The sequence below is a fragment of the Callithrix jacchus genome, chromosome 15, assembly GCF_049354715.1.
Source record: "Callithrix jacchus isolate 240 chromosome 15, calJac240_pri, whole genome shotgun sequence".
In the NCBI taxonomy this organism is placed as follows: domain Eukaryota; kingdom Metazoa; phylum Chordata; class Mammalia; order Primates; family Cebidae; genus Callithrix; species Callithrix jacchus.
Genome location: NC_133516.1, coordinates 54,699,606 through 54,727,247, shown reverse-complemented (window position 1 = coordinate 54,727,247; position 27,642 = coordinate 54,699,606). Strand labels below are relative to the sequence as shown.

At 42.8% G+C, this 27,642-nt stretch overlaps 1 protein-coding gene and 1 pseudogene across 5 annotated transcripts in view; both read right to left on the bottom strand.

Annotated features, from left to right (window-relative positions):
• The window catches only part of GXYLT2 (glucoside xylosyltransferase 2), a 96,207-nt gene that overhangs the window by 45,060 nt on the left and 23,505 nt on the right, over positions 1-27,642 (bottom strand). For 3 of the 4 annotated variants that reach the window (XR_008476770.2, XM_002758582.6, XM_054245870.2), the window contains exon 3: positions 15,635-15,766. The exons of the other annotated variant lie outside the window; for it this stretch is intronic. Coding sequence is in view for 2 of the 3 variants with exons in the window: in XM_002758582.6 (XP_002758628.1) it covers positions 15,635-15,766 (132 nt within the window). In the remaining variant the exon portion in view is untranslated. The remainder of the gene's footprint in view (positions 1-15,634; positions 15,767-27,642) is intronic. 4 annotated transcript variants of the gene reach the window in all.
• On the bottom strand, positions 5,626-6,975 carry LOC100393592 (enoyl-[acyl-carrier-protein] reductase, mitochondrial pseudogene; annotated as a pseudogene). Its single transcript, XR_013526919.1, has one exon. The product of XR_013526919.1 is annotated as an enoyl-[acyl-carrier-protein] reductase, mitochondrial pseudogene (transcript).

The window sequence follows — 27,642 nt, the reverse complement described above, 5'->3', positions numbered from 1 at the left end:
AAAGAAGTCTGTTGATTCAGTTGGTTTACAGTGTCGTTCTTTTATTTCCTTGTTGACGTTCAGCCTAGTTGTTCAATCCATTACTGAAAGTAAGGTGGCTGGGTGCAGTGGCTCATGCCTGTAATCCTAGCAGTTTGGGAGGCAGAGGTAGGTGGATCACTTGAGCACAGGAGTTTGAGACCAGCCAGGCAACAGGGTGAAACTCCATCTCATATGAAAATTATGAAAAAATACGAAGATTAGCTGGGCTTGTTGGTGCACACTTATAGTCCCAGCTACTTGAGAGGCTGAGGTAAGAGGATCACCTGAGCCTGGGAGGTGAAGGCTGCAGTGAGTCATGATCATGCCAGTGTACCCCAGACAGGGTGACAGAATGAAACCCTGTGAGAAATAAAAGAGAAGAAAAGAAAGAGAGAGAAGGAAGGAAGGAAGAAAAAGAGAAAAAGAGAGAGAAAGAAAGGAAGGAGGGAGGGAGGGAGGGAGGGAAGGAAGGAAGGGAAAGAAAGAAAACAGAGGCACTTACAACTACAACTGTTGATGAATTGCTTATTTTTCCCTCCAATTCTGTCAGTTTTTGCTTCATGTATTTTGTAGCTTTGTCCTTAGATGCATATATGTTTGTATTTTTATACTTTATTGATAAATTGATGCTTCTATCATTATAAAATACCTGTTTAGCTCTCATAAGATTCTATTTTTTCTGAGATTAGCATGACCACTCCAGCTTTCTTGTAGCTGCTGACTGCATAATATAGTGCTTTCTTTTCTTTTCTTTCTTCCTTTCTTTTTTTCTTTTTTTTGAGACAGGGTTTTACTCCTGTTACCCAGGCTGGAGTGCAGTGACATGATCTTGGCTCACTGCAATCTCCACCTCCCAGGCTCAGGCAATTCTCCTACCTCAGTCTCTTGAGTAGCTGGGACTATAATAGGTGCATGCCACCCGCTCAGCTAATTTTTGTATTTTTAGGAGAGATCAGGTTTCACCATGTTGGCTAGGCTGGTCTTGAACTCCTGAGCTCAAGTGATCTGCCCACCTCAGCTAGAACTACAGGCATGAGCCAACTCCTATAGACAGCACACAGTTGGACTGTATTCTTTATTAACCATAACTGCAGCTTTGCCTTTTTTTTAAAATTTGAGATGGAGTTTCACCCTTATTGCCCAGGCTGGAGTGCAATGGTGCAATCTTGGCTCACTGCAATCTCTGCTTCCCAGGTTCAAGTTATTCTTCTGCCTCAGCCTCCCGAGTAGCTGGAAATACAGGTGTGCACCACCACACCTGGCTAATTTTGCATTTTTAGTAGAGATGAGGTTTCACCATGTTGGCCAGGCTGGTCTCAAACTACTGACCTCAGGTGATCCACCTGCCTCGGCCTCCCAGAGTGCTAGGATTAGAGCTGTTAAGTCACCACACCTGGCCTGCAACTCTGCTTTTTTTTTTTTTATTTGATTGTTGAATCCATTCACATTCAATGCTATTATTTATATAGTGGAATTTATATCTGCCATTTTACTTTATGTTTTCTAAATGTCTCATATCTTTGTTGTTCCTCTATTCTTTCTTTTCTGCTTTATTTTGCATTAAGTGAATACTTTCTAATAGAGCATTTTAATTTTTTTTCAGGATTTTCTTGAAGTTATTCCTCAGTGGAGCACAACTCTGCCCCCACAGTCTGATCCGATTAAATTCAGGCCCATCTGAATTTTTTAGACCAATCTGTGATGTCTGTTATAACACCAAGAGGACACTTTTCACCTTCATTTTCCTCTGGCTCTCCCTTATAAGTTAACTGGCCTATGGTTTAGCTTGCTGTTCTCATGAAGCTGCAAGCCTCCTCTTAATTAAGAAACACACCTGCATGAAATTTAGGCTCTGCAACACATAGCTAGCTAGTAGCAATGAGAAATTCTGATGGCTTGCGCCTCCCAAGGAGATATCATATTCCTCAACTGGGAGCTGGATAGAGAGGAATCCCTGTGTTCTTCAATGAACTACCTGAAGGTGAATTTTATCACACTGAACTGGAGAGGGAAAGGAGGGAAGCTGTGGTTCAAATGTCACAGATTCTCTTGTTACAACTCTTATTATCAAATTGTAGTAGATTTTCCTCAGTAAACATTATTTCATTTCCCTATGTCCTTAGAACAATTTCCAAAGTATTTAGATAGTTATTTTAAAAACAATTTTCACAAGTTATGCTTGTTTCACTGGGGAGTAATTCCACAGGACTACTTATGCCGCCATTTTGGAAGCTGCTACCTTGCTGTGCTCTTTTTCTGCTTTAGTTGCTAAGCTGCTAGAATTTAGATTTCAAGCTGCTTCAAGCAATCGTTATGCTTGTGGAGTAGACTTGCAAGTGACTGAGAGAGAGAGAGACACAGAGTCCTGATGACATTATGTGAGCCTCCGGATCTAGCTGCACTTAGAATCAGCCCTGCTGTCTGGACTTTGCAGCTGGATAAGTCAATAAATTAATTTCCTTCTTTGCTAGTTGGAGCTGAGTTTCTCTCACACATAACCAAGAGTTGTAGCTAATATCCTGAATGTCAAACTTTTAATGCTGTGTAAGTAAATGATAAGTACTGTGGAAAGCTTATTCGACAAAACTGGTGTCTCGGGTCATTTTATGTAATCATTTTGGTAGCTAATCTCATCCAAATAATTTATGGCCTCTCGGTGCTTGATGAAATGTATAAACATCATTTATGGTGATTCTAATTGATGTTCCCCTTAATAAGGATTTTTAATATATTCCTATATGTCTGTCAACATTCGTTAATATCCAAAGGGTTTGTTCCAAGGATGTCTCAATGTTAATTGCAAATACTAAGATGTAATTTTAATAATAATATAGAGGTCTGACCTTAATTATAAAAAGTTCTAAAAAGTATGATAAGCCTCCCTTTTCCATTAGGCTATGGCTAACTCATGAAGGTATCACTGGTAAGCATACAGATTTCAAAACACTGGGAACTGTTACAGGCCTCTTTAACAAGACATAAGTGAAAAAGAGATTATATGTTGTTGTTTTCAATATAATATCTAAAAGCTAGGTAATCTAAGATTTTACCTGGTAAAATCTTTATTTGACATGGTGCTCATTTGAAATATTAGGAGTGGGACCAAGTTTCTTGGAAACAGAGAGTCAGAAAACTTTCAGAATACATTTACAGGTTAAAGCTATAACTAATTTGGCCAGTTATGGTGGCTCACATCTGTAATCCCAACACTTTAGGAGGCCAAGGAAGGAGGATCACTTGAGCTCGGGAGTTCAAGACCAGCCCGGGCAACATGGTGAGACTCATATCTCCACAAAAAATTTTAAAAATTAGCTGGGCATGGTGATGTGTACCTGTAATCTCAGCTACTCAGGATGCTAAGATGGGAGGATCACTTGAGAGGTCGACGCTGCAGTCAACCATGTTTGCACCACTGCACTCTAGCCTGTGCAACAGATTGAGACCCTTTCTAACTCCTTCCTTAAATATGGATATCTATGGTGAATGTTTGGAGCAAAATAGACATCAGACATTATTATAACCTTGGAGCTTATTAAAACTTGGTAAAAACAAAAACATTTCTCCCTGGGTAAGGTATGAATAGAACTTTACCCTATGTCAAATTACCATATTGGGTATCACTTACTGATAATGCCTCTGCAATCCAGTGATTCTGCAATCCACTGGTTCTGTAATCCAGTCTGATCTCTGTCATGTTTTATGTATCTCTAGGATTCCCATAGGACCACAGTTATGGAGGAGAGAAGTCTTCAAAATTAAGAGGCACAGCGTGTAGCAAAATGTACAGATCTATTATAAAATCTCACTGCTTCCAATTAACTGGGGGAAAGGTGATGTGAATTCATACAACTTGATTACACTTACTGATGTAAAGGCTTTCTGGTCTTTACTAAGAAAAAAAGAGAAAAGTATTCCAGGATCAATTTTAATGAACAAATTTGATTTATTTGTAATTGGCATATTGTTTTAACTATCTTCAGCTTCTGAATTACCTGAAATAAATACTCATTTTAGAACGCTTAATCAAACCATCTGCAGTTTAGTTTGCATTAATAATGGTCCCCCTCCACAGGACCATCACTCACAGAAGTAGAGGAGTACATGTCCACTGATTTCTAGGAGTTCATAAATTTAGAATTGGTGGGATCTGAATCAAACTAATTGTACTTAAGACTCTAATAGGCTAGAGTTGCAAAGACTTACGCTCTGGTATTATTCAGATAGTAAAATCTTAGTTGAGAAAGGGTCTCTTCTGCAGTTTTGGGTAGATGACAGCCTCTCGGAAAATGGGTGGGACCATGGTCCTCAGTCAACTGCCTACCTGCTAGATTGTTTGGACTTTAGAATCTCCATTTTCTCTGTGCTGTTGAGGCAGCACAGCTGATATGGTTTCATACAGATGAATTCCAAGGAATACACGACCTAGACTTTATTTCAAATTACCCTCAAGATCAATATATATCACTGATGCACAAAAATGCCATGTTCATAATCTGCTGCTATGATATACAACTGGGAAAAGGTAAATGTCCTGTTAACCACAATCTCTCCATTATTTTTAAAGAGGGCTAGTTTCCATTATCAGAAGCAGATAAGGAATGCCAGCACCCATTTGTTATTTGAAACCAAGCACTTACTTAGCTGGGAAAGAATTAAAGCCATTAGGTGGTGAATTTGTTTTCTTAATAATGGTAATAACGTCACAATTCAAGGTCAAGAAAAATTCAAATGTAGTTCCATTGGGTTGCTAATAGTTTGGATAGAATGGGAAGACGATTTCCCAACATTACGTTTAGTTTTCTAACGTTTTGCAAAAAATGGAGACAAGAAACAGAAACCTAGAAGAACACCATCAAGGGGGGGCTCAAGATGGTGCGGCGAGAACAACCCAGGATTGAAGCTCTCAGTGAATGCGCGGAGAGGGTGAGTCAGGGCCGCATTTCCAGAAGGATCTTTGTTGCCCACAGAATGGGGAAATTTCCAGGTATAAAAGAGATGCGGGACACCAGGCAGAGGTTTAGGCTGGTGCAGCTGGCAGCCGATGCGGCCGGCAGCCGGCGCTGTAGCACAGCAGCGCTACACAGCGCTCCGCACAAAGCGCTCTGGTCCGGGTGCCCTGTTGAACCGGCAATCTGAGACTTGAGAGGGCTGAACTTGAGACTGAATGGGACTTGGACAGTGAGCCAGCCCAGGAGATTCCAGGGAAACAGCGTTTGGGGTAGCGCAGTGGGACAAACAAAATGGCGATTCCAAATGCTCTGGGTGGAGAGGTTCCCTGAGGGCACAGCTGAACCCAGGATGGTGCAGCTCCGTGGGGGAGGGGCGTCCGCCATTACCGAGGCAATCCGCCCCTACTGAGGTACATGCCCATTGCTGACTACAACAGAGAGACTCCGCCGCAGGGCATAGCCCGTGGCAGCAGGGCGGAGACCGCAGCAGCAGGGCAGAGCCTGCAGCAACAGGTCGAACCTCACACCAGCAGGGCGGAGCCTCAGCAGGCAAATAGTGACTAGACTGCCTCCTAGCTGGGCAGGACAGCACAACGAACACTCACAAAGAAAGCCCCAACCCCTCCGAGACAGAGCATCTGAGAAAAAAAAGGGATTTTTTTTTTTGGAGGGGAGAGTTCAGACTTTATTAGATACCTTAAGGCTGGCCCTGGGGAAAAGAGTGGCTGGCTTCGCTATCCTCCTAATAGAAAGAAGCAGTGAGGAGGGCAGTAGTCTGGGGATGGTGAGACCTCCGATTGAGGGGCCTGCACCCAGCCCCTCAGATCCTCCTTCCCTCCCATGTCACTCCAGCTCTTTTGGGATGATCACATGGTGATAATCTGCTTTGAAGACACAAAGGGCTTCATGGAGGCTTCCAAGGCATGCTGGTAGTCCTGCAGCGGGACCTGGGAGCAGGCAGGGCTGTGAGCTGGCCTTGGCGGATGAGATCGCACAGTGTGAGGATCAGCTCCTTGAACTGGTCTGGACTGTGATCCTTCTTCCACTGGGACAACCAAAAGCCCCGAAGTTTGAGATCCTTAAAAATGAGCAGGCTCACAGAGGCTATGATGGGCTGCTTGGCCATTCCCCCATAGGTTACCATGGTTCCTCCACGCGCTAACTGCCGCAGCAGCTCTGTGGAGCTTTTCCCACCAACACAGTTGAGAGCAAGGTGTGGCTGGGGCATGTCCTTAAACAAGTTTTTTATTTCGGGCCTTCTTAGCTCCTCTTCTGTGATGACATGCTTGGCCCCCAGACTCTTCAGTCTGTCAGTCAGCTTCTGGATATCAGGTCTGTCTTGGACCACATTGATCGTTCTCAGGCCCAGGGCTGCCGCGATCTGGATGACCGCTTGGCCCACTCCACTGTTGGATGCATTCTGGATGACAGAATCCCCTGGCTGCAGCTGCTCAAAGTCCATCAACATCCTGTAGGCTGTGCAGGGATTGACACCCAGGGTGGCAGCGCTCTCAAGAGGGATGTCACTTGGAACTTGGATCAGTGCTTCCTCACTGAACATGGCCTCAGTCCGCCAGGTTCCCAAACCAGCATTTGCAGGAATCACCCAGTCTCCTGGCTTCAGCCTCGTCACACTGCTGCCCACTGCTAACACCTGGGCAACACCTTCATTCCCTCCAACAGCAGGCAGTTCGGGAAGGAGGCTGTAGTTTCCTTGGATCATATTTATGTCAGATGGATTGATAGGGGCCGCCAGCATCTTCATGAGGACGTCTGATCCTCCCACAGCAGCTAGCTCCAGGTTCTTCAGTTCGACGACCTTGGCGGGATCCCCGTGGTGCCCATAGACAAGTGCCGGGACCCGGGCAGGCTCGGTGGATGAGGAGTAGTAGGAGGCGGCAGGTCCGTGACAGCCAGAAGCAGGGAGCAGCCTCCGCCACAGCCAGGCGAGGGTTCGCACCCGCCACAGCGTGCTGCAGACCCACATGCTCCCTTCAACCAACACAGATCATAAAAGGGTTTTTTTTTTTATGAGTTCTGTTGCAGCAGAATTAAACGTAGCAGCCTAACAGCCCTGAATGAACAACAGAGCTCACAGCTCAGCACTTGAGCTCCTATAAAGTACAGACTGTCTCCTCAAGCAGCTCCCTGACCCCTCTATATCCAAAAGACTGACATTTGGCAGGCATCATTCTGGGACAAAGATAGCAGAAAAAGAAAGTGGTAACATCCCTCACTGTTCCGCAGCTGCTATAGGTGCACCCCAGACAAGCAGGGCCTGGAGTGGACCTCAGCAGTCATACAGTGGACGAGCTAGACTGGTAGAAGGAAAACCAAGTAACAGAAATACTTCATCATCAACAATCTGGGCGTCCACTCAGAGACCCAATCGAAAAGTCAGCAACTACACAGACGACAGGTGGATAAATCCACAAAGATGGAAAGAAACCAGCGCAAAAAGGAGGAAAACACCCAAAACCAGAACACCTCGCCTCCTAGAAAGGACCAAAACTCCTCACCAGCAAGGGAACAAAGCTGGACGGAGAATGACTGTGACGAAATGACGGAATGAGACTTCAGAAGATGGATAATGAGAAACTTTTGTGAGCTAAAAGAACATGTTTTAAATTAATGCAAAGAAAGTAAGAACCTTGAAAAAAGATTTGAAAAAAGATTCGAGGAAATGATAACAAGAATGGATAACTTAGAGAGTAATATGAATGAATTAAAGGAGCTGAAAAACACAATACGAGAACTTTGCGAAGCATGCACAAGTTTCAACAGCTGAATTGACCAAGCAGAAGAAAGAATATCAGAAGTCGAAGATCAACTCAATGAAATAAAACGAGAAACCAAGATCAGAGAAAAAAGCACAAAAAGGAATGAACAAAGTCTCCAAGAAATGTGGGACTATGTGAAAAGACCTAACCTACGTTTGATAGGTGTACCTGAATGTGACGAAGAGAATGAATCCAAGCTGGAAAATACTCTTCAGGACATTATCCAGGAAAATTTCCCCCACCTAGCAAGACAGGCCAACACTCAAATGCAGGAAATACAGAGAACACCACAACGATATTCCGCAAGAAGAGCAACCCCAAGGCACATAATCGTCAGATTCACCAGGGTTGAAATGAAGGAGAAAATACTAAGGGCAGCCAGAGAGAAAGGTCGGGTCACCCACAAAGGGAAGCCCATCAGACTCACAGCAGATCTCTCGGCAGAAACACTACAAGCCAGAAGAGAGTGGGGGCCAATATTCAACATCCTTAAAGAAAAGAACTTTCAACACAGAATTTCATTTCCAGCCAAACTGAGCTTCATAAGTGAAGGAAACATAAAATCCTTTGTGAACAAGCAAGTACTCAGAGATTTTGTCACCACCAGGCCTGCTTTACAAGAGCGCCTGAAAGAGGCACTACACATAGAAAGGAACAACCAGTACCAGCCATTCCCAAAATCACACTAAATGCTAAAGAGCATCAACATAATGAAGAATCTACAACAACTAATGGGAAAAACAGCCAGCTAGCATCAAAATGGCAGTATCAAATTCACACATAACAATATTAACCCTAAATGTAAATGGACTAAATGCACCAATCAAAAGACACAGACTGGCAAATTGGATAAAAATCCAAAACCCATTGGTGTGCTGTATCCAGGAAACCCATCTTACATGCAAGGATACACAAAGGCTCAAAATAAACGGATGGAGGAAGATTTACCAAGCAAATGGAGAGCAAAAAAAGTAGGAGTTGCAATTCTCATCTCTGATAAAATAGACTTTAAAGCAACAAAGATCAAAAGAGACAAAGAAGGCCATTACATAATGGTAAAAGGATCGATACAACAAGAAGAGCTAACGATCCTAAACATATATGGACCCAATACAGGAGCACCCAGATACATAAGGCAAGTTCCTAATGACTTACAAAAAGACTTAGACTCCCACACAATAATAGTGGGAGACTTTGACACTCCACTGTAAATATTAGACAGATCAACCAGACAGAAAATCAACAAGGATATCCAGGGCTTGAACTCAGACCTGGAGCAAGCAAACCTGATAGACATTTACAGAACTCTCCACCCCAAATCCACAGAATATACATTCTTCTCAGCACCACATCACACCTACTCTCAAATTGACCACATAATTGGAAGTAAAGCACTCCTCAGCAAATGCAAAACAACTGAAATCATAACAAACAGTCTCTCAGACCATAGTGTAGTCAAGTTAGAACTCAGAATTCAGAAACCAACCCAGAACCGCACAGCTTCATGGAAACTGAACAACTGGCTCTTGAATGTTGACTGGATAAACAATGAAATGAAGGCAGAAATAAAGAAGTTCTTCGAAACCAATGAGAATGACGACACAACATGCTAGAATCTCTGGGACACATTTAAAGCAGTCTCTAGAGGAAAATATATAGCAATAAGTGCCCATATGAGGAGAATGGAGAGATCCAAAATGACATCCTATCATCAAAATTGAAAGAGCTAGAGGAGCAAGATCAAAAAAACTCAAAACCCAGCAGAAGACAAGAAATAACTAAGATCAGAGCAGAACTGAAGGAGATAGAGACACGAAAAACCCTTCAAAAAGTCAATAAATCCAAGAGCTGGTTTTTTGAAAAGATCAACAAAATAGACCACTAGCCAGATTGATTAAAAAGAAAAGAGAGAACAACCAAATAGATGCAATAAAAAATGATAAAGGGGAAATCACCACAGATCCCACAGAAATTCAAACCATCATCAGAGAATATTACAAACAACTCTGTGCACATAAACTAGTAAACCTGGAAGAAATGGATAAATTCCTGGACTCCTATGTCCTTCCAAGTCTAAACCAGGAGGAAGCTGAAACTATAAATAGACCAATAACAAGGTCAGAAGTCGAGGCAGCAAGAGCCTACCACACAAAAAAAGCCCAGGTCCAGATGGGTCCACAGCCGAATTCTACCAGACAAACAAAGAGGAGCTGGTACCATTCCTTCTGAAACTATTCCAAATAATCCAAAAAGAGGGAATCCTTCCCAAATCATTTTATGAAACCAATATCATCCTGATACCAAAACCCGGCAGAGACCCAACAAGAAAAGAAAACTTCAGGCCAATATCCATGATGAACATAGATGCAAAAATCTTCAATAAAATATTGGCAAGCCGATTGCAACAGCAAATCAAAAAACTTATCCATCATGATCAAGTAGGATTCATCCCGGGGATGCAAGGCTGGTTCAACATACGCAAGTCTATCAACGTAATTCACCACATAAACAGAACCAAAAACAAAAATCACATGATTATCTCAATAGATGCAGAGAAGGCATTCGACAAAATTCAACAGCCCTTTATGCTAAAAACCCTCAATAAACTCGGTATCGATGGAACGTATCTCAAAGTAATAAAAGCTATTTATGACAAACCAACAGCCAATATCATACTGAATGGGCAAAAACTGGAAGCATTCCCTTTGAAATCCAGCACTAGACAAGGATGCCCTCTTTCACCACTCCTATTCAATATAGTACTGGAAGTTCTAGCCAGAGCAATCAGGCAAGAAAAAGAAATAAAGGGTATTCAAATAGGAAAGGTGGAAGCCAAATTGTCTCTATTTGCAGACGACATGATAGTATACCTAGAAGACCCCATCGCCTCAGCCCAAAAACTCCTGAAACTGATAAGCAACTTCAGCAAAGTCTCAGGATATAAAATCAATGTGCAAAAATCACAAGCATTCCTCTACACCAATAACAGACTTAAAGAAAGCCAAATCAAGAACGAACTGCCATTCACAATTGCTACAAAAAGAATAAAATACCTAGGAATACAACTCACAAGGAACGTAAGGGACCTCTTCAAGGAAAACTACAAACCACTGCTCAACAAAATCAGAGAGGACACAAACAGATGGAGAAACATTCCATGTTCATGGTTAGGAAGAATTAATATCATGAAAATGGCTATACTGCCCAAAGTAATTTACAGAATCAACGCTATCCCCATCAAGCTACCATTCTTCACAGAACTGGAAAAAACCACCATGAACTTCATATGGAACCAAAAGAGAGCCCGCATAGCCAAGTCAATTCTAAGCAAAAGGAACACAGCGGGGGGCATCACACTACTGGATTTCAAACTATACTACAAGGCTACAGTAATCAAAACAGCATGGTACTGGTACCAAAACAGAGATATAGACCAATGGAACAGAACAGAGGCATCGGAGGCAACACAACATATCTACAACCATACAATCTTTGATAAACCTGACAAAAACAAGCAATGGGGAAAGGATTCCCTGTTTAACAAATGGTGTAGAGAAAACTGGCTGGCCATATGCAGAAAGCAGAAACTGGACCCCTTCCTGACACCTTACACTAAAATTAACTCCAGATGGATTAAAGACTTAAACATAAGACCTGGCACCATAAAAACCCTAGAAGCAAATCTAGGCAAAACCATCCAGGACATAGGAGTAGGCAAGGACTTCATGACCAAAACACCAAAAGCATTGGCAACAAAAGCCAAAATAGACAAATGGGACCTAATCAAACTCCACAGCTTCTGCACGGCAAAAGAAACAGTCACTAGAGTGGATCGGCAACCAACAGAATGGGAAAAAATTTTTGTAGTTTACCCATCTGACAAAGGGCTGATATCCAGAATTTACAAAGAACTCAAACAGATTTACAGGAAAAAAAACAAACAAGCCCATTCAAAATTGGGCAAAAGATATGAACAGACACTTTACGAAAGAAGACATATATGAGGCCAACAATCATATGAAAAAATGCTCATCATCACAGGTCATCAGAGAGATGCAAATCAAAACCACATTGAGATACCATCTCACGCCAGTTAGAAAGGCGATCATTAAAAAATCTGGAGACAACAGATGCTGGAGAGGATGTGGGGAAAAAGGAACACTTTTACACTGTTGGTGGAAGTGTAAATTAGTTCAACCATTGTGGAAGACAGTGTGGCAATTCCTCAAGGACTTAGAAATAGAAATTCCATTTGACCCAGCAATCCCATTACTGGGTATATATCCAAAGGACTATAAATCGTTCTACTATAAGGACACATGCACACAAATGTTCATTGCAGCACTGTTTACAATAGCAAAGACCTGGAATCAACCCAAATGCCCATTGATGATAGACTGGATTGGGAAAATGTGGCACATATATACCATGGAATATTATGCAGCAATCAGAAATAATGAGTTTGTGTCGTTTGTAGGGACATGGATGAATATGGAGAACATCATTCTCAGCAAACTGACAAAAGAACAGAAAATGAAATACCTCATATTCTCACTCATAGGCGGGTGATAAAAAATGAGAACACATGGACACAGGGAGGGGAGTACTAAACACTGGGGTCTATTGGGGGGAAAAGGGGAGGGCCTGTGGGAGGGGGAGCTGGGGAGGGATAGCCTGGGGAGAAACGCCAAATGTGGGTGAAGGGGAGAAAGGAAGCAAAACACACTGCCATGTGTGTACCTATGCAACTGTCTTGCATGTTCTGCACATGTACCCCAAAACCTAAAATGCAATAAAAAATAAAAAAAAGAAACAGAAACCTAACATTTTCTCTCACTTCAAATAGTAATTAGTTTTTACATCACCAACTTAGAGATTTTCATGTCAATTGGAGGGAGTCTTTTCCTACCCCAGTTTTTATGTGATTAATCCTATCTCAGCATAGGTATAAAGGTCTGTGACATGTGAAAAATAGATGATGTAATGAGCAAGTGAGCTTGGGCAGCTGATCACTGCTAACAATTCATTCAGGGTTTTTTCTGCTCTCAAGTCTCTGCGTAGGAAATGCTACTCCCCAGTTAGGGTTTCCAGACCAATAGATGTGAAGATTCCTTCTGCTTGAATATCCTCAGGCACCTCAAAATCAAAAACTGACCCAAATTAAACTCATTTGGCCCCTTTACCAAAACTGCTTTTCCCTGTTTTTTCCATCCCTAAATGATCCTGCCATTTATTTCTTAGGTTGAGTCATAAGAAATTACCTTTTTTGTAGGTCATTAATGGTTGAATATTGGCAATTTCAAATGGATCAACCTTAGCAGTTGTTCAGGTAAAAAAAAAAAAAAAAAAAAACCTGATAAAATCCTTATCATGTCACTCCCCCTTGAACTCTTAGCCAATCATGAAGGCTGGTAAATTCTGTCTCAGGCAGGGCCATTATCTATCTCTAAGGCAACCACCAAAGCCGAAGCCAAGTTGGTGAAATGACCTCACCAACCCTGTCCATGCTGCTATAAACCAGTATCTTCTTTAAAACACAAGTTGGAACATGCCACTTGCATGTAAAAAAAGTCATCCAATGGCTTCCCACTGCCCTTAAGAAAAAGACTCGGTTGGGTGGTATGGCCCACATCTGTAATTCCAGCACTGTGGGAGGTCAAGATGGGAGGCCCGCTTGAGCCCAGGAGTATGTGACCAGCCTGGGAACACAGCAAGACATCATCTCTACGAAAAAAAAATTAGCTAGGTATGGTGGCTCATACCTGTAGTCCCAGCTATTTGTGAGGTTCAGGTGGGAGGATCACTTGAGCCCTGAACTGGGAGTGCACCACTGCACTCCAGCATGGGCAACAGAGAGTGACCTTGTTTCTTTAAAAAAAAAAGACAAAGACCAGACACTTCTAGATGGCTTATAGAGGTTGCAAGCTCCCATCTCTGCTGATTGCTTTCCTCTTTTTATTTTTTGGTTACTGTGACCTACTTTTATTTTCTTAAACATGGCCCTTGCCACCTTAGGGCCTTTGTATCTATTGATCCATCTGCCTCGAACCCTCTTTTCTCATGACCTCCCAGGACCTTGTCACCTAGTAACCCTTACTTCTCCTTTATTCATGTCTCTGCATGAATGCCACTGTTGAGCAGGCATGGTGGCTCATGCCTGTATTCCTACTACTTTGGGACGCCAAGGCCAGAGGATCACTTAAGCGCAGGAGTTCAAAATCAGCCTGAGCAATATAGCAAGACCCCATCTCTACAAAAAAATATGCCACTGCCCTGCCTCAAGAGAACCTTCTATAATCTCTCTCAGACCAGGGCGGAACCCCATGTTATATACATCCATGAGACTGTCTCCTCTTAGTGCCGGTCATACTTCTAATTACTTGTTCAAGGCCCTACTATACTCAAGCTTCAAGGGAACAGGACAATGGCTGTCTTACTACCATGTTACCATCGCTGAGCCAGGGTCCAGCACCCTAATGGGCACTCAACAAATGTCTACTGAAGGCATGAATCCCTCACAAAAATTAAGGCAGCAATTGACAACTAAAAGTTGCCATCCCTGTGCAATATTATTCTCACTTTCGATATATCTTTTTTCTATTTAAGATTTTATTTTTATTACTATTTGATTTTAAAAATTTTAATTATTTATTTACTTTTTTGAAAAAGGGTCTCACTCTGTCACATAGGCTGGAGTGTGGTAATGCAATCATGGCTCACTGCAGCCTCAACCTCTTGGGCTCAGATGATCCTCCCACCTCAGCCTCTCAAGTAGCTGGGACTACAGGCATGAGCCACAATCCCCAGCTAAGTTTTTTTTTTTTCAAGATGGAGTTTTGCTCTTGTTGCCCAGGCTTAAGTACAGTGGCATGATCTCAGCTCACTGCAAACTCCGCATCCTGGGTTCAAGCAATTCTCCTGCCTCAGCCTCCCGAGCAGCTGGAATTATAGGCACACACAATCATGCCTGGCTAATTTTTGTATTTTTAGTAGAGATGGGGTTTCACCATGTTGGCTAGGCTGGTCTCGAATTCCTGACTTCAGATGATCCACCGCCTCAGCCTCCCAAAATGCTGGGATTACAGGCATGAGCCACCGTACCCTGCCTAATTTTTGTATTTTTTTGTAGAGATGGGATTTTTCCATGTTGCCCAGGCTGGTCTCAAACACCTGTGCTCAAGTGATCTGCCTGCCTTGGCCTCCCAAAGTACTGGGATTACAGGTGTGAGCCTCCTTGCCTGGCCTCAAGATTTTAAAAAAAGAAAAAAAAAAACCCATGTAATTAAAAAATTCGTTAAGCTAAAAGACTAAACCAAAATTCTGGACCTTTTTGGAATGATACCCTAGCATGGCTATAACTAGTAAGAGAAATAAGAGTAATAAGAGAAATAACTTACTGATTTTATTTATTTATTTACTTTTTTGAGACAGGGTCTCACTCTGTCATGTTGGCTGGAGTGTGGTGGTACGATCATGGCTCACTGCAGCCTCAACCTCTTATAAAGACTGTTATAAGAAAAATAACAGTAATCGAAGCTAATATTTATTGAGGGCCAGCTATGTGCCAAGGCTATGGATAAAACTGAAGGTAGTAAAGTTGGGGGATTTAATGAGGTTCACGGAACCAGTAAATGATGGAGCCATAGTCACTAAGACCAATAATCCAAGACAGGGTTTGAATGCTCACAGTCCCTCAGTCTTTGATTATGACAACCTTCAGAACACAGGGATCCTGTCTACATGCTGCAGACTTACAGCATCAGCTCCAGAATCCAAGAGACATACATTTTCAGCTGTTAAGTTAAATGTTTCTACACACATCTCAGCTAATTTCACCTTATTTCCAAGAGCAAGCTACATCTTATTAAAAACAGGTGTTCCTACCGGAAGAAAGAGTCTCTGGGCAGCACAGGGTTTGAACAATTTCTTCCACTCGTGAGGGTTTCCAACAGAAAATGTGATGGAGTAGATTCTGTGCTCAAACTTCTTTGTATATGAGTCAGGCCACTGTCGTAACTGAAAAACATGCACAGCAAGGGAAGGGTGATTAGGCCCCAGGAAATATGGAAAACACCTGGAAAGCTTCTGGAGGATCAAATGGAAATTATTCAGGCAACTTACACAGAAAGTCTAACTTCATCACCACTATGAATGTTCACTAAATGAAAGAACATTTTCTCCTATTAAAATTGCTAGGATTTTAAAAAATAACATTCACAGTTAGCAACAGTGTTGAGAAACTGCAGAGGGGAGTATAGATTTGAACAAACTTCCAAAAGGGCAACCTGGAAACTGGTAAAAATGCACCCCAAAAGACAGACGTACGAGGTCACTCACCACAACCTAGTTTGTAATAACAAAACTTGAGAACTTAGCAGCTTGGAAGGAGAAGAAAAAACCCAGCAAACTTGGGAACAATCAAAATGTCCAATGATAAGGAATTGGGATAATTAATTATGATAGAACTATCTAATAGAATAATGTACAGTTAGAGAAACCAGGCATGGTGGCTCATCGCTGTAATCCCAGCACTTTGGGAAGCTGAGGTGGGTGGATCTCTTCTGGCCAGAAGTTCGAGACCAGACTTGCCAACACAGCAAAACCCCATACAAAAATTAGGCTGGTGTGGTGGCACATGCCTGTAGTCCCAGCTACTCGGGAGGCTGAGACATCAGAATTGCTTGAACCAGGGAGGTGGAAATTGCAGTTAGCCAAGATTGCACCACTGCACTCACTCCAGGCTGAGTGACAGAGGAAGACTGTGAGACTGTGTCTCAAATAATAATAATAATAATTCAATTAAAAAATAAAAATAGAATTATGTACATTTAGAATAAAGTAGATGTCTTTGTGTTATTTGTGGCAGGCTGGATTTGGCTCCCATAGTTTGTTGACCTCAGTTCTGTATCATTGCCACTAATGACTGCATTGTATTCTCTTATATAGATATGTACTGACATGGAAAATGGTTATAACACATAGTTGGGTTTTGGGTAAAGCAAAGTGCAAAAAAATTATAATATGGTTCTTTTTAAAAAAACTTCTTCACTACTGTCCTACAGGAAAAAATATATGTTTGAAGTCAGGTGTGGTGGCTCACATCTGTAATCTCAGCACTTTGGGAGTCTAGGCGGTTGGATCACTTGAGGTCAGGAATTCAAGACCAGCCTGGCCAACATGGCAAAACCCCATCTCTACTAAAAATGCAAAAGTCAGCTGGGCATGGTGGCAGGTGCCTATAATCCCAGCTACTCAGGAGGCTGAGGCAGGAGAATCACTTGAACCAGGAGGCGGATGTGGTGGTTGCAGTGAGCTGAGATGGCACTGCTTCATTCTAGTCTGGGGGACAGAGTGAGAACTCGACTCAAAAAACAACAACAACAAAAACAAAAACCTCCCATATATATGCATGTATATTTTATATGTAGAGAAAAATCTAGATGAATATGCACCAAATTAATAAAAGTGGGCACCTCTACAGCTGATGGTGGTGGTTTCATTTCCTCAGGCTATATTTCTATATTCTTTAGAATTTTTACAGTGAGTATATATTACTTTCTTGGCATATATTATTATTATTATTTTTTTGAGACAGAGTCTCACTCTGTTGCCACGCACCAGGCTGGAGTGCAGTGGCACAATCTCGGCTCACTGTATCCTCCACCTCCCGGGTTCAAGCAATTCTCTTGCCTCAGCCTCTCAAGTAGCTGGGACTACAGGTGCACACCACCACACCCAGCTAATTTTTGTATTTTTAGTAGAGACGGGTTTCATCATGTTGGCCAGGATGGTCCTGATCTCTTGACCTGGTGATCCGCCTGCCTCGGCCTCCCAAAGTGCTGGGATTACAGGCTTGAGCCACCGCACCCGGCTGGCATATATTAATTTTATAACAAAATTTTAAAAATACACTTTTAGGTTTTAGAGCAGTTTAATGTTTACAGAAAAGTCAGCCAGGTGTTGGTGGCTCACGCCTGTAATCCTAACACTTTGGGAGGCCAACGCAGGAGGACTGCTTATGCCCAGGAATTTCAGACCAGCCACGGCAACATAGCAAGACCCTGCCTCTTAAAAATAAAAATAAAAACAAGTCCGGGAGTGGTGGCTCACGCCTGTAATCCCAGCACTTTGAGACGCCAAGGTGGCTGGATCACTTGAGGTCAGGAGTTTGCAACCACCCTGGCCAACATGGTGAAACCCTGTCTCTACTAAAAATACAAAAATTAGCCAGGCATGGTGGTGCACACCTGTAGTCCCAGGTACTTGGGAGGCTGAGGCAGAAGGATCACATCAACTCGGAAGGTGGAGGTTGCAGTGAGCCAAGATCGTGCCACTGCACTCCAGCCTGGGCAACAAAGATTCCCTCTCAAAAAAAAAAATAATAAAATAATAAATAAATAAAAACAAGAACGATGAAAACAAAGAAAAATTGATCAGAAAACAGATTTTCCAGATACCATCTCTCTTCCCCCTACCGTACAGTTTCTCCATTATTAACATCTTGCATTCATGTGGTATATTTCTTACAGTTGATAAGTCAATATCAATACACTATTACTAACCAAAGTCCACATTTACATTAGTGTTAATTCTTTCTGTTGTATACTCTTTTGATGGATTTTGGCAAATGCACATCATGTATCTATCATTGCAGTATCATACAGAATAGTGTCACTACCCTAAAAATCCTCTCTGCTCCCACTATTCAACATTCCTACCCTCTCCCACCTGAACTCTTAGCAATTTTTGATCTTTTTATAATCTCTTCATGTTACCTTTTCCAGAATGTGATATAGTTAGAATCACACAGTACCTTCCCTTTTCAGACTGGCTTCTTTCATTTAGCAATATGCATTTAGGTCTCCTACATGTCTTTTTGTGGCTCGAGAGCTCATTTTTAAAATCATTTAGTAATACTGTATTCTATGGTATGAATGTAGCACAGTTTATTTATCCATTCACCTACTGAAGGTTATCTGGGTTGCTTCCAGTTTTGTGAAATTGTGAATATAGCTGCTATAAACATCTGCGTACAGGTTTTCATGTGGACGTAAGTTTTCAACTCATTTGGGTAAATACTAAGGCATTCAATCCCTGGATTGTATGGTAAGCCTATATTCTGCTTTCTGAGACACTGTCAAACCATCTTCCAAAGTCACTGCATGATTTGGCATTCTCATCAGCAATGAATGCGAGTTCCTGTTGCTCCACATCCTCACCAGTATCTGGTGGTGTCAGCGTTCTAAGATTTTAGCCATCCAAATAGGTATGTAGTGGGATCTCATTGTTATCTTAAGTTACAATGCTCTAATCACATATAACATTGAACATCTTTTCATATGCTTGTTTGCCATCTGTGTATCTTCTTTTTTTTTTTTTGGAGACAGAGTCTCGCTCTGTTGCCCAAGCTGGAGTGCAACGGCATGATCTCAGCTCACTGCATTCTCTGCCTCCCAGGTTCAAGCAATTCTCATGCCTCAGCCTCTCAAGTAGCTGGGATTATAGGTGCACACCACTACATCCAGCTAATTTTTTGTATTTTTAGCAGAGACAGTGTTTCACCATGTTTCCCAGGCTGGTCTCAAACTCCTGAGCTCAGGCAGTCTGCCCGCCTTGGCCTCCCAAAGTACTAGGATTACAGGCATGAGCGACCGTGGCCGGCCCTTTTTAATTTTTTTGAGTTAATCCCTTCCCATTGCTACAACAATTCTAAGAATTATTCCTAAGGAAAAGTTTCAAAAGTGGACACTTGTTTATTTCAAGGTTGTCTGTTTTAGTGTTGTTTGTAGCAGTGAAAAATTGGAAACAATCTAAAGAAGAGAATGGTTAAGTAAGCTCCAGGGTCTGTCTATATAACAGACTGCAATGTAGTCATTAGTGACAATGTCATAGAACTGGGGTCAGCACATTATGGTAGTACTGGAGCCAAATCTAGCCTGCCACAAAGAGCACGCAAGCCAAGAATGGTTTGGCATTCTTAAATAGTTTTAAAAAGTCAAAACAAGAATAATATTTTGTGACAATTATATGAAATTCAAATCTCAGTGCCTACAAATAAAATTTTACCAGAACACAACCACACCCATTTGTTTATATACTGTTTATGGCTGCCTCTACACGAAATAGCACATTGAGTAGTTGGGATAGAGACCATACAGCCTGCAAAGCCTAAAATAGTTACTATCTGGTGTTTTCCAGGAAACAACATTGGTTAACTCATTTTAGAGGAAATGTGGTAATATAAGTGTCAGTGATATAAAAGAGATCCCATTTCTGATAGTGATATGAAAAGGAATGGAAAGAAGTATTACAAACATATACCAAAACTGTTGTCTCAGAGCATTAGTGCACTGAAGTTTTTTCCATTTATTACTTATGAATTTACTGGTTTTTACAATGTACATATATTGTGTATATAACCACAGTAACTTTTCTTTTTTCTTTTTCTTTTTTTCAGTCAGCATTTGTACTCAATTGTACTCTGTCACCCAGGCTGGAGTACAGTGGCACGATCATGCCACTGTAGCCTTGACCTCCCTGGGGTCAGGTGATCCTTCCACCTTAGCCTCCCAAGTAGCTGGATCACAGGTACACGCCATCGTGCCTGGTTAATTTTTCTATTTTTTTATTGAGACAAAGTTTTGCTCCATTGCCCAGGCTGGAATATAAACATTTTTTAAAAAATACATCATTGGAAATACTTTAAAATTCTGAATGAGGAGAGGAGTGACAAAGTATATGACATTTGATTTATGAAGGGCACTGACTAATGAGAACTCACATCAGGCATTACCTAGTATTTACCCAGTATAATTACACAGATCCATTAGAACTGACACTAGGCATAAACTCTCAGTATAACAGTACTGGCTGGTCAGAATAAACACTGGTACAAATGTTGGGCACAAATAACCAGTACAATTATACCACTGCACAACAGCCCCAAATCAGCCCTGGAAAAAGAACGGGAAATTCATATAGTCCACTGGTTCCCTTGGCTCTGACTGTTGGCATCCTCTAACAGTCTGGGAGGTTGAGGCTGCAGTGAGCTGTGAAAGCGCCACTATACTCCAACCTGGGTGACAATGTGAGATCCTGTCTCAAAAAAAAAATCCTTGCCACTCTGACTGTTAGCATCCTCTCTTATGAAAGGTTTAACTACCTTTGTCAATCTAATTGCCTACCTCATCCTTTATCTCAGTAAGTAACTCCTCCTTTCTTGCAGTTTCATTCATTCTTTTCAAGTTATAACAAATATTATATTTTTGAGCATCTACAGATGTTGAAGAACAGAAGACTCTTAGGGCTTCAAATCCATTACATTGCTATCACAAGGGTTTGGCTAGCTTACAGTAATAAACGAGATACAATGAAGCCGTTAAAACTCAACTGCAGCTGGGTGAGGTGGCTCATCTGAGGTCAGGAGTTTGAGACCAGCCTGGCCAACATGGCGAAACCACTATCTCTACCAAAAACTACAAAAGTAGCTGGGTGTGGTAGTGTATGCCTGTAGTCCCAGCTATTTGGGAGGCTGAGGCACAAGAAGTGCTTGAACCCAGAGGGCGGAGGTTGCAGTAAGCGGAGATCATGCCACTGCACTCCAGCCTGGGTGACAGCGAAACTCTGACTCAAAAAAAAAAAAAATCAAAAACCAAAAAAAAACCAAACTCAATTGCATCAGTCAGCATAAACTAGGGTTATGAAGAGTTTATGGCCAGGTGTGGTAGCTCATATCTATAAACCCAACATTTTGAGAGGTCAAGGTGGGAGGATCAATTGAGGCCAGGAGTTAGGGACCAGCCTGGGCAATTTAGCTAGAACCCATCTCTACGCACCCCACCAAAAGTTTATTTTAAGAGTTTTTTCTTTTTGTTTTTTTCCTAAAGTTTGTTTCTTGTTCCTGCTACATCTTCAGACTGGCAAGGGACTGTGCTCAATATTCTCACTCAGGAGCCAAACTCATGGAGGCTCCATCTCAACTCACATCAGCAAACACAGATGCAAGAGAAGGAAGTGTGACAAAACACACACTAGATCTCAAGTTTCTACCAGGAAGTGACATATTTTATGTTAAAAGTGACACTCATCACTATCACCCACATTTCATTGGCCAAAGCAAATCACACAATCACATCCAACTTCAGAGGAGTCAGGGAGGTGCCAAATGGCCATGCATCTAAAAGGAAGAAACCTCTAATAATGACCACGAAGGTAAGACAAGGACCAGACAATGGCAGTGAAGTGCAGCCCTTCCTTTTCCCGAGTCCTCCATGGATATCCCTGAAAGTGCTGGGCCAGCCTCAACTTGTTTCTCCAGCAATGAGAAACCCAATACCTTCTTTTTTTCGAGACAGGATCTCCCTCTGTCGCCCACACTGGGGTGCAGTGGCACAATCTTGGCTCACTGCAACATCCATCTCCCAGGTTCAAGCAATTCTCCTGCCTCAGCCTGCTGAGTAGCTGGGACTACATGTGTGCACCACCACAGCCCAGCTCATATTTGTGTTTTTAATAGAGATAGGTTTCACTGTGTTGGCCAGGCTGGTCTCAAACTCCCAACCTCAGGTGATCTGCTCACCTCGGCCTCTCAAAGTGCTGGAATTATAGGTGTGAGCCACCGTGCCCAGCCCCTCCAATACCTTTAAAAAAGGCTCCTTGCATGGAATTAGAATCAGCTGCCCAAGACCTCCCTCTCATCACTTCTCGTTTTGTCTTCGTTTTGACACGGAAGAAATCTAATTCCAATTGTTTATGTCTTTAAACTACTGAAGAATACCTTATCTCTTTCTCTGGGCTATTTTTCCTAAATCCTCAAAAAAACTAAAAAAAGGAAATGAATATGAATAATGAAGAGGCAAGGTCCCTTTCCTCTAAAAGCATGTGGTACTATTCAAAAGCAGCCCTTCAGTGCTTTTTTTTTTAGATGGAGTCTCATTCTGACACCAGGCTGGAGTGCAGTGGTGCAATCTTGGCTCACTGCAACCTCTGCCTCCCGGTTCAAGTGATTCTTCCACTTCAGCTGCCTGAGTAGCTGGGACTACAGGTGCATGCCACCACACCTGGCTAATTTTTGTTGTTGTTGTTGTTTTTAGTAGAGATGGAGTTTCACCATGTTGGTCAGGGTGCTCTTGATCTCTTGACCTTGTGATCTCACCTCCCAAAGTGCTGGGATTACAGGCGTGAGACTCTATGCCCAGCTGCTCTTTTATTTTCTTTAAAAGAAAAAAAAACCCTCCTCACCCTTTTTTAGTTACTTTGTGTTACTCTCAGGATGCTAGGTTGCCCGCAATAAATTCAGGGTCTTTTTTTAAAGACGGAATCTTAGTCTGTCATCCAAGCTGGAGTATAGTGGTGCCATCTTGGCTCATGAAACTTCCACCTCCTGGGTTCAAGTGATTCTCGTGCCTCAGCTTCCTAAATAGCTGGGATTACAGGCATGCGCCACCACACCCAGCTAATTTTTGTATTTTTAGTAGAAATTGGGTTTCACCATGTTGGCCAGGCTGGTCTCAAATTCCTGACCTCAGCCCACCTCAGCCTCCCAAAGTGCTGGGATTGCAGGCATGAGCCATTGCACCTGGCCCAATTCAGGCTCTTTAAGCAAAAAAGAACGTAATGAAAGGATATTGAGCAGCTCAGAAGATCACTGGGAAGGCTGGAGAACCAGACTCAGGGGCCATGCCCTGATCCAGTTTGAACCAGACCCAGGCTTTCCGGCGTCTGTGTGTTGTCCATCTGTTACTCAGAACCTACCACAAGCCAGTCTGGTAAGGAAACCCTAGCCACTGTCACCATAAGTGCCACAGTTTGCCCCACTGACTCCAGGCACTGGAGACTCCTGATGACACTTCTTCCCATGGCAGCCCCCTTCTCGCCAACCCCAAACACAGGCAGACGCACATGCAGATGCATGTACAGACACACACACACACACACACACACACACACACTCACTCACTACTCACTGGCTGCCCCTACCACCAGAATGGACTAGTAGCCTCCTTATTTGTGTGTCCCACTATTTCCTGATTCTGAGTTGGGCAGGAGCTCAGTTTAGCCAAACCCCAACCACATACCCCATCCCAAGCTGCCAGAAGAGGCTAGGAAACCGATCGGCTGGTATCTCCCACTTCTCTGTTGGGAGATGATGAAAATAAATGAAACTTTAAAATACTTAAGTATCTACCACATAGACAGCAAATACCACCAGACATCCTGTACATATGCAACTTAAAAAAATCTAATTAAATACAGAACTCGCCCATACTGTAGCCTTCTGAGGAATCATGATGGTAACTGGCATTTTGTTTTGTTTACACCCTGAGGTAAAAATATGTGGTCCTGAGCTTCCCAGAAGTTATCCGGAAAAACCCAGGGTATGCCCACAGTGCCCTGGAGAAGGGTGACAACAGACCCCACCCTTCAGCATGTGCCACTGGCTGGACAGAAACCAAAGCTGCTGTTCTGTTTCTCTCTCTCTCTCTCCCCCCTCCCATCCCCCCTACCTCTCTTCCTTTCTATCTTTCTCTTTTTTTTTCAGAGTCTTGTCCTGTTGCCTAAGCTGGAGTGCAGTGGTGCCATCTCAGCTCACTGCAAAGTCCGTCTCCCAGGTTCAAGCAATTCTCTGCCTCAGCCTTCTGAGTAGCTGGGATTACAGGCATGCACCACCATGCCTGGCTAATTTTTGTATTTTTAGTAAAGATGGGGTTTCATTATGTTAGCCAGGATGGTCTTGACCTCTTGACCTAGTGATCTGCCCACCTCAGCCTCCCAAAGTGCTGGGATCACGGGTGTGCACCACCGTACCCAGCCACTATTTATTTAGACCTAACAAGTGCCTAACATGTAGGAGATGTTTCAAAGAATCTTTGTGGGATTAAAAAAATACTTTATCTGATTTGCCCTCACCCCTGCAATCTGCAAGAAGCAGGGTATCATTTGCCCCACAACACAGATGACAAACCAAGGCTGAGAAAAGTTCTATGGCTTACATAGGGAAAGGTGGTATGCCTCTAAACTGGTAACATAATCCCTGCATGGATAAGAAAGTGAGGGTAGCATATGCCCTGCTTAGATTTTTTTAAAATTATTTTTATTTATTTATTTTTTGAAAGAGAGTCTTGCTCTGTCACCCAGACTGGAGTGCAGAGGCATAATCTTGGCTCACTGCAAACTCTGCATCCCGGGTTCAAGTGATTCTCATGCCTCAAACTTCAGAGTAGCTGGGACTAGAAGGGTACATCACCATGCCTGGCTAATTTTTATATTTTTAGTAGAGATGGGGTTTTGCCACGTTGGCCAGGCTGATCTCAAACTCTGGACCTCAGGTGATCCACTGGCCTTGGCCTCTTGAAATGCTGGGATTACAGCCATAAGCCACCATGCCCAGCCCCTGCCTAGTTTTTAACACCCTATCATAATTTCCTTCATTAGATGAACTTCACTGGTTTAATAAAAACCTGAGGAAATGAACCATCAAAGGGATAAAGTCATCAGCACAACACAATAGCTAGCACAATTTCACAAGTATCTGAAATAATTTTCCCATACAATTTAGCTCCTAATTTATAATGTTCCGGTTCCTACGGCTCATAAATAATTACCCCAAAACTTAGTGTCATAAAATAATCGTTTATTATGCTCACAGACTTCATAGATCAGGAATTCAGACAAGGCACAGGAGGGCAGGTTGACTCTACTCCAGCGTCTGGGACCTCAGCTGGAAGCCTTGAAGGCTGGTGGCTGGAATCTTTCAAAACCACTCACGTGTCTAGACGGTGAGGATGGCTGTTGGCTGGAGGCCTCAGTTCTTTGCAGGGGCAGGCATCCCCACAAAGAGCCAGGCAGGGCCGGGCAAGGTGGCTCACGCCCGTAATCCTAGCCCTTGGGGAGGCTAAGGCAGGCACATCACAAGGTCAGTTTGAGACCAGTGTGGCCAACATTGTGAAATCCCATCTCTACTAAAAATACAAAAAATTAGCCGTGTGGTGGTGTGCACCTGTAATCCCAGCTACTCAGGAGGCTGAGGCAGGAGAATTGCATGAACTAGGGAGGCAGAGGTTGCAGTGAGCCAAGAGCGCGCCACTGCACTCCAGCCCAGGTGACAGTGCAAGACTCTGTCTCAAAAAAAAAAAAAAAAAAATGAGCCAGGTAGAAGCTGCATCCTTTTTATGTCACACAGCATTACATTTGGCATATTGTATTTTATACACACATACATGTTTGTATATGTATGTATATATGTGTATGTAATATATTAACTGTTGCCTTATAACAAATTACCCCAAAACATAGTGGTGTAAAACCACAAATAGGCTGGGCATGGTGGCATGTGCCTATAATCCCAGTACTTTGGGAGGCTAAAGCAGGAGGATTACTTAAGCCCGGAGTTCAAAACTAGCCTGGGCAACATAGGGAGACCCCATCTCTACCAAAAATAAACTATTAGCCAGTGCTGAGTGCAGTGACTCATGCCTATAATCCCAGCACTTTAGGAGGCTGAGGCAGGCAGATCACTTGAGGTTAGGAGTTCGAGACCAGCCTAGCCAACATGACGAAACTCTGTCTCTACTAAAAATACAAAAATTAGCCAGGTGTGGTGGTGCAGCTTGTAGTCCCAGCTACTTGGGAGGCTGAGGCATGAGAATTTCTTGAATCCGGGAGGTGGAGGATGCTATGAGCCAGGATCATGCCACTGTGCTCCAGCCTGGGTGACAGAGTGAGACTGTTTCAAAAAATATATATGTATATTTTTTATTATTTTGATTTTTTTTTTGAGACAGAGTCTTTTTCTGTCACCCAGGCTGGAGTGCAGTGGTATAATCTTGGCTCACTGCAACCTTTGCTTCCTGGGTTCAAGCGATTCTCATGCCTCAGACTCCTCAGTAGCTAGGACTACAAGCATGCGCCACCATGCCCAGCTATATGTAAACATAACATATATACATAATTATTATATATACAATATTTATAATATATAATAATAATTATTATTAGCCAGGCGTGGAGGCACACGGCTATAGTCCCAGCTACTTGGGGGATGTTGAGGCGGGAGTATTGCTTGAGCCCAGGTTTTCAAGGCTGCAGTGAGCCACTGTAATGAGCAACAGAATGAAACCCCCTGTCTCAAATAATAAAAATAAAAGTAAACAAAACCACAAACATTTATGGTCTTTCTTAGGATTGAGAATGTAGGAGCTGGGTTGTTCTGTCTCAGGGCCTCTCATGAGATTACAAGGCTATGGTCATCTGTAGGCTTGATGGGGCTGGAGGATTTCCCAGCTCACACACAAGTGCTGGCAAGGGGCCTTCATGCCTCCCCATGCAGGCCTCTCCAGAGGGCTACTCTGACATGGTAGCTGTTTTCCCCCAGACCCACTGATCCGAGATGGAAGGTAAAGTGCCTTTTGTAACCTAATTTCAGAAGTGATATACTGTCCCTTCTGCCCTGTGCTATTAGTCACACAAAGGACCCTGGGACAGTATAGGAGGGAAGTATACCAGGCTGTGAATAACAGGAGGTGGGACCACTGGGGGCCTCCTTGCAAAGTACAACCTGCTAAATAGATATGGTTACACGTACATGTGCCCGTCTGTCTTCCCTTCCCTTATTTATTTATTTATTTTGGGGCGGAGTCTTGCTCTGTCATCCAGGATGGAGTGCAATAGCGCGATCGCTGCTCACTGCACCTCCACCTTCCAGTTTGAGTAATTTTCCTGCCTCAGCCTCCCATGTATCTGGGACTACAGGCACACTCCACGACGCATAGCTAATTTTTGTATTTTTAGAAGAGACGTGGTTTTACCATGCTGACCAGGCTGGTCTTGAACTCCTAACCTCAGGTAATCCACCTACCTCAGCTTCCCAAAGTGCTGGGATTACAGGCGTGAGC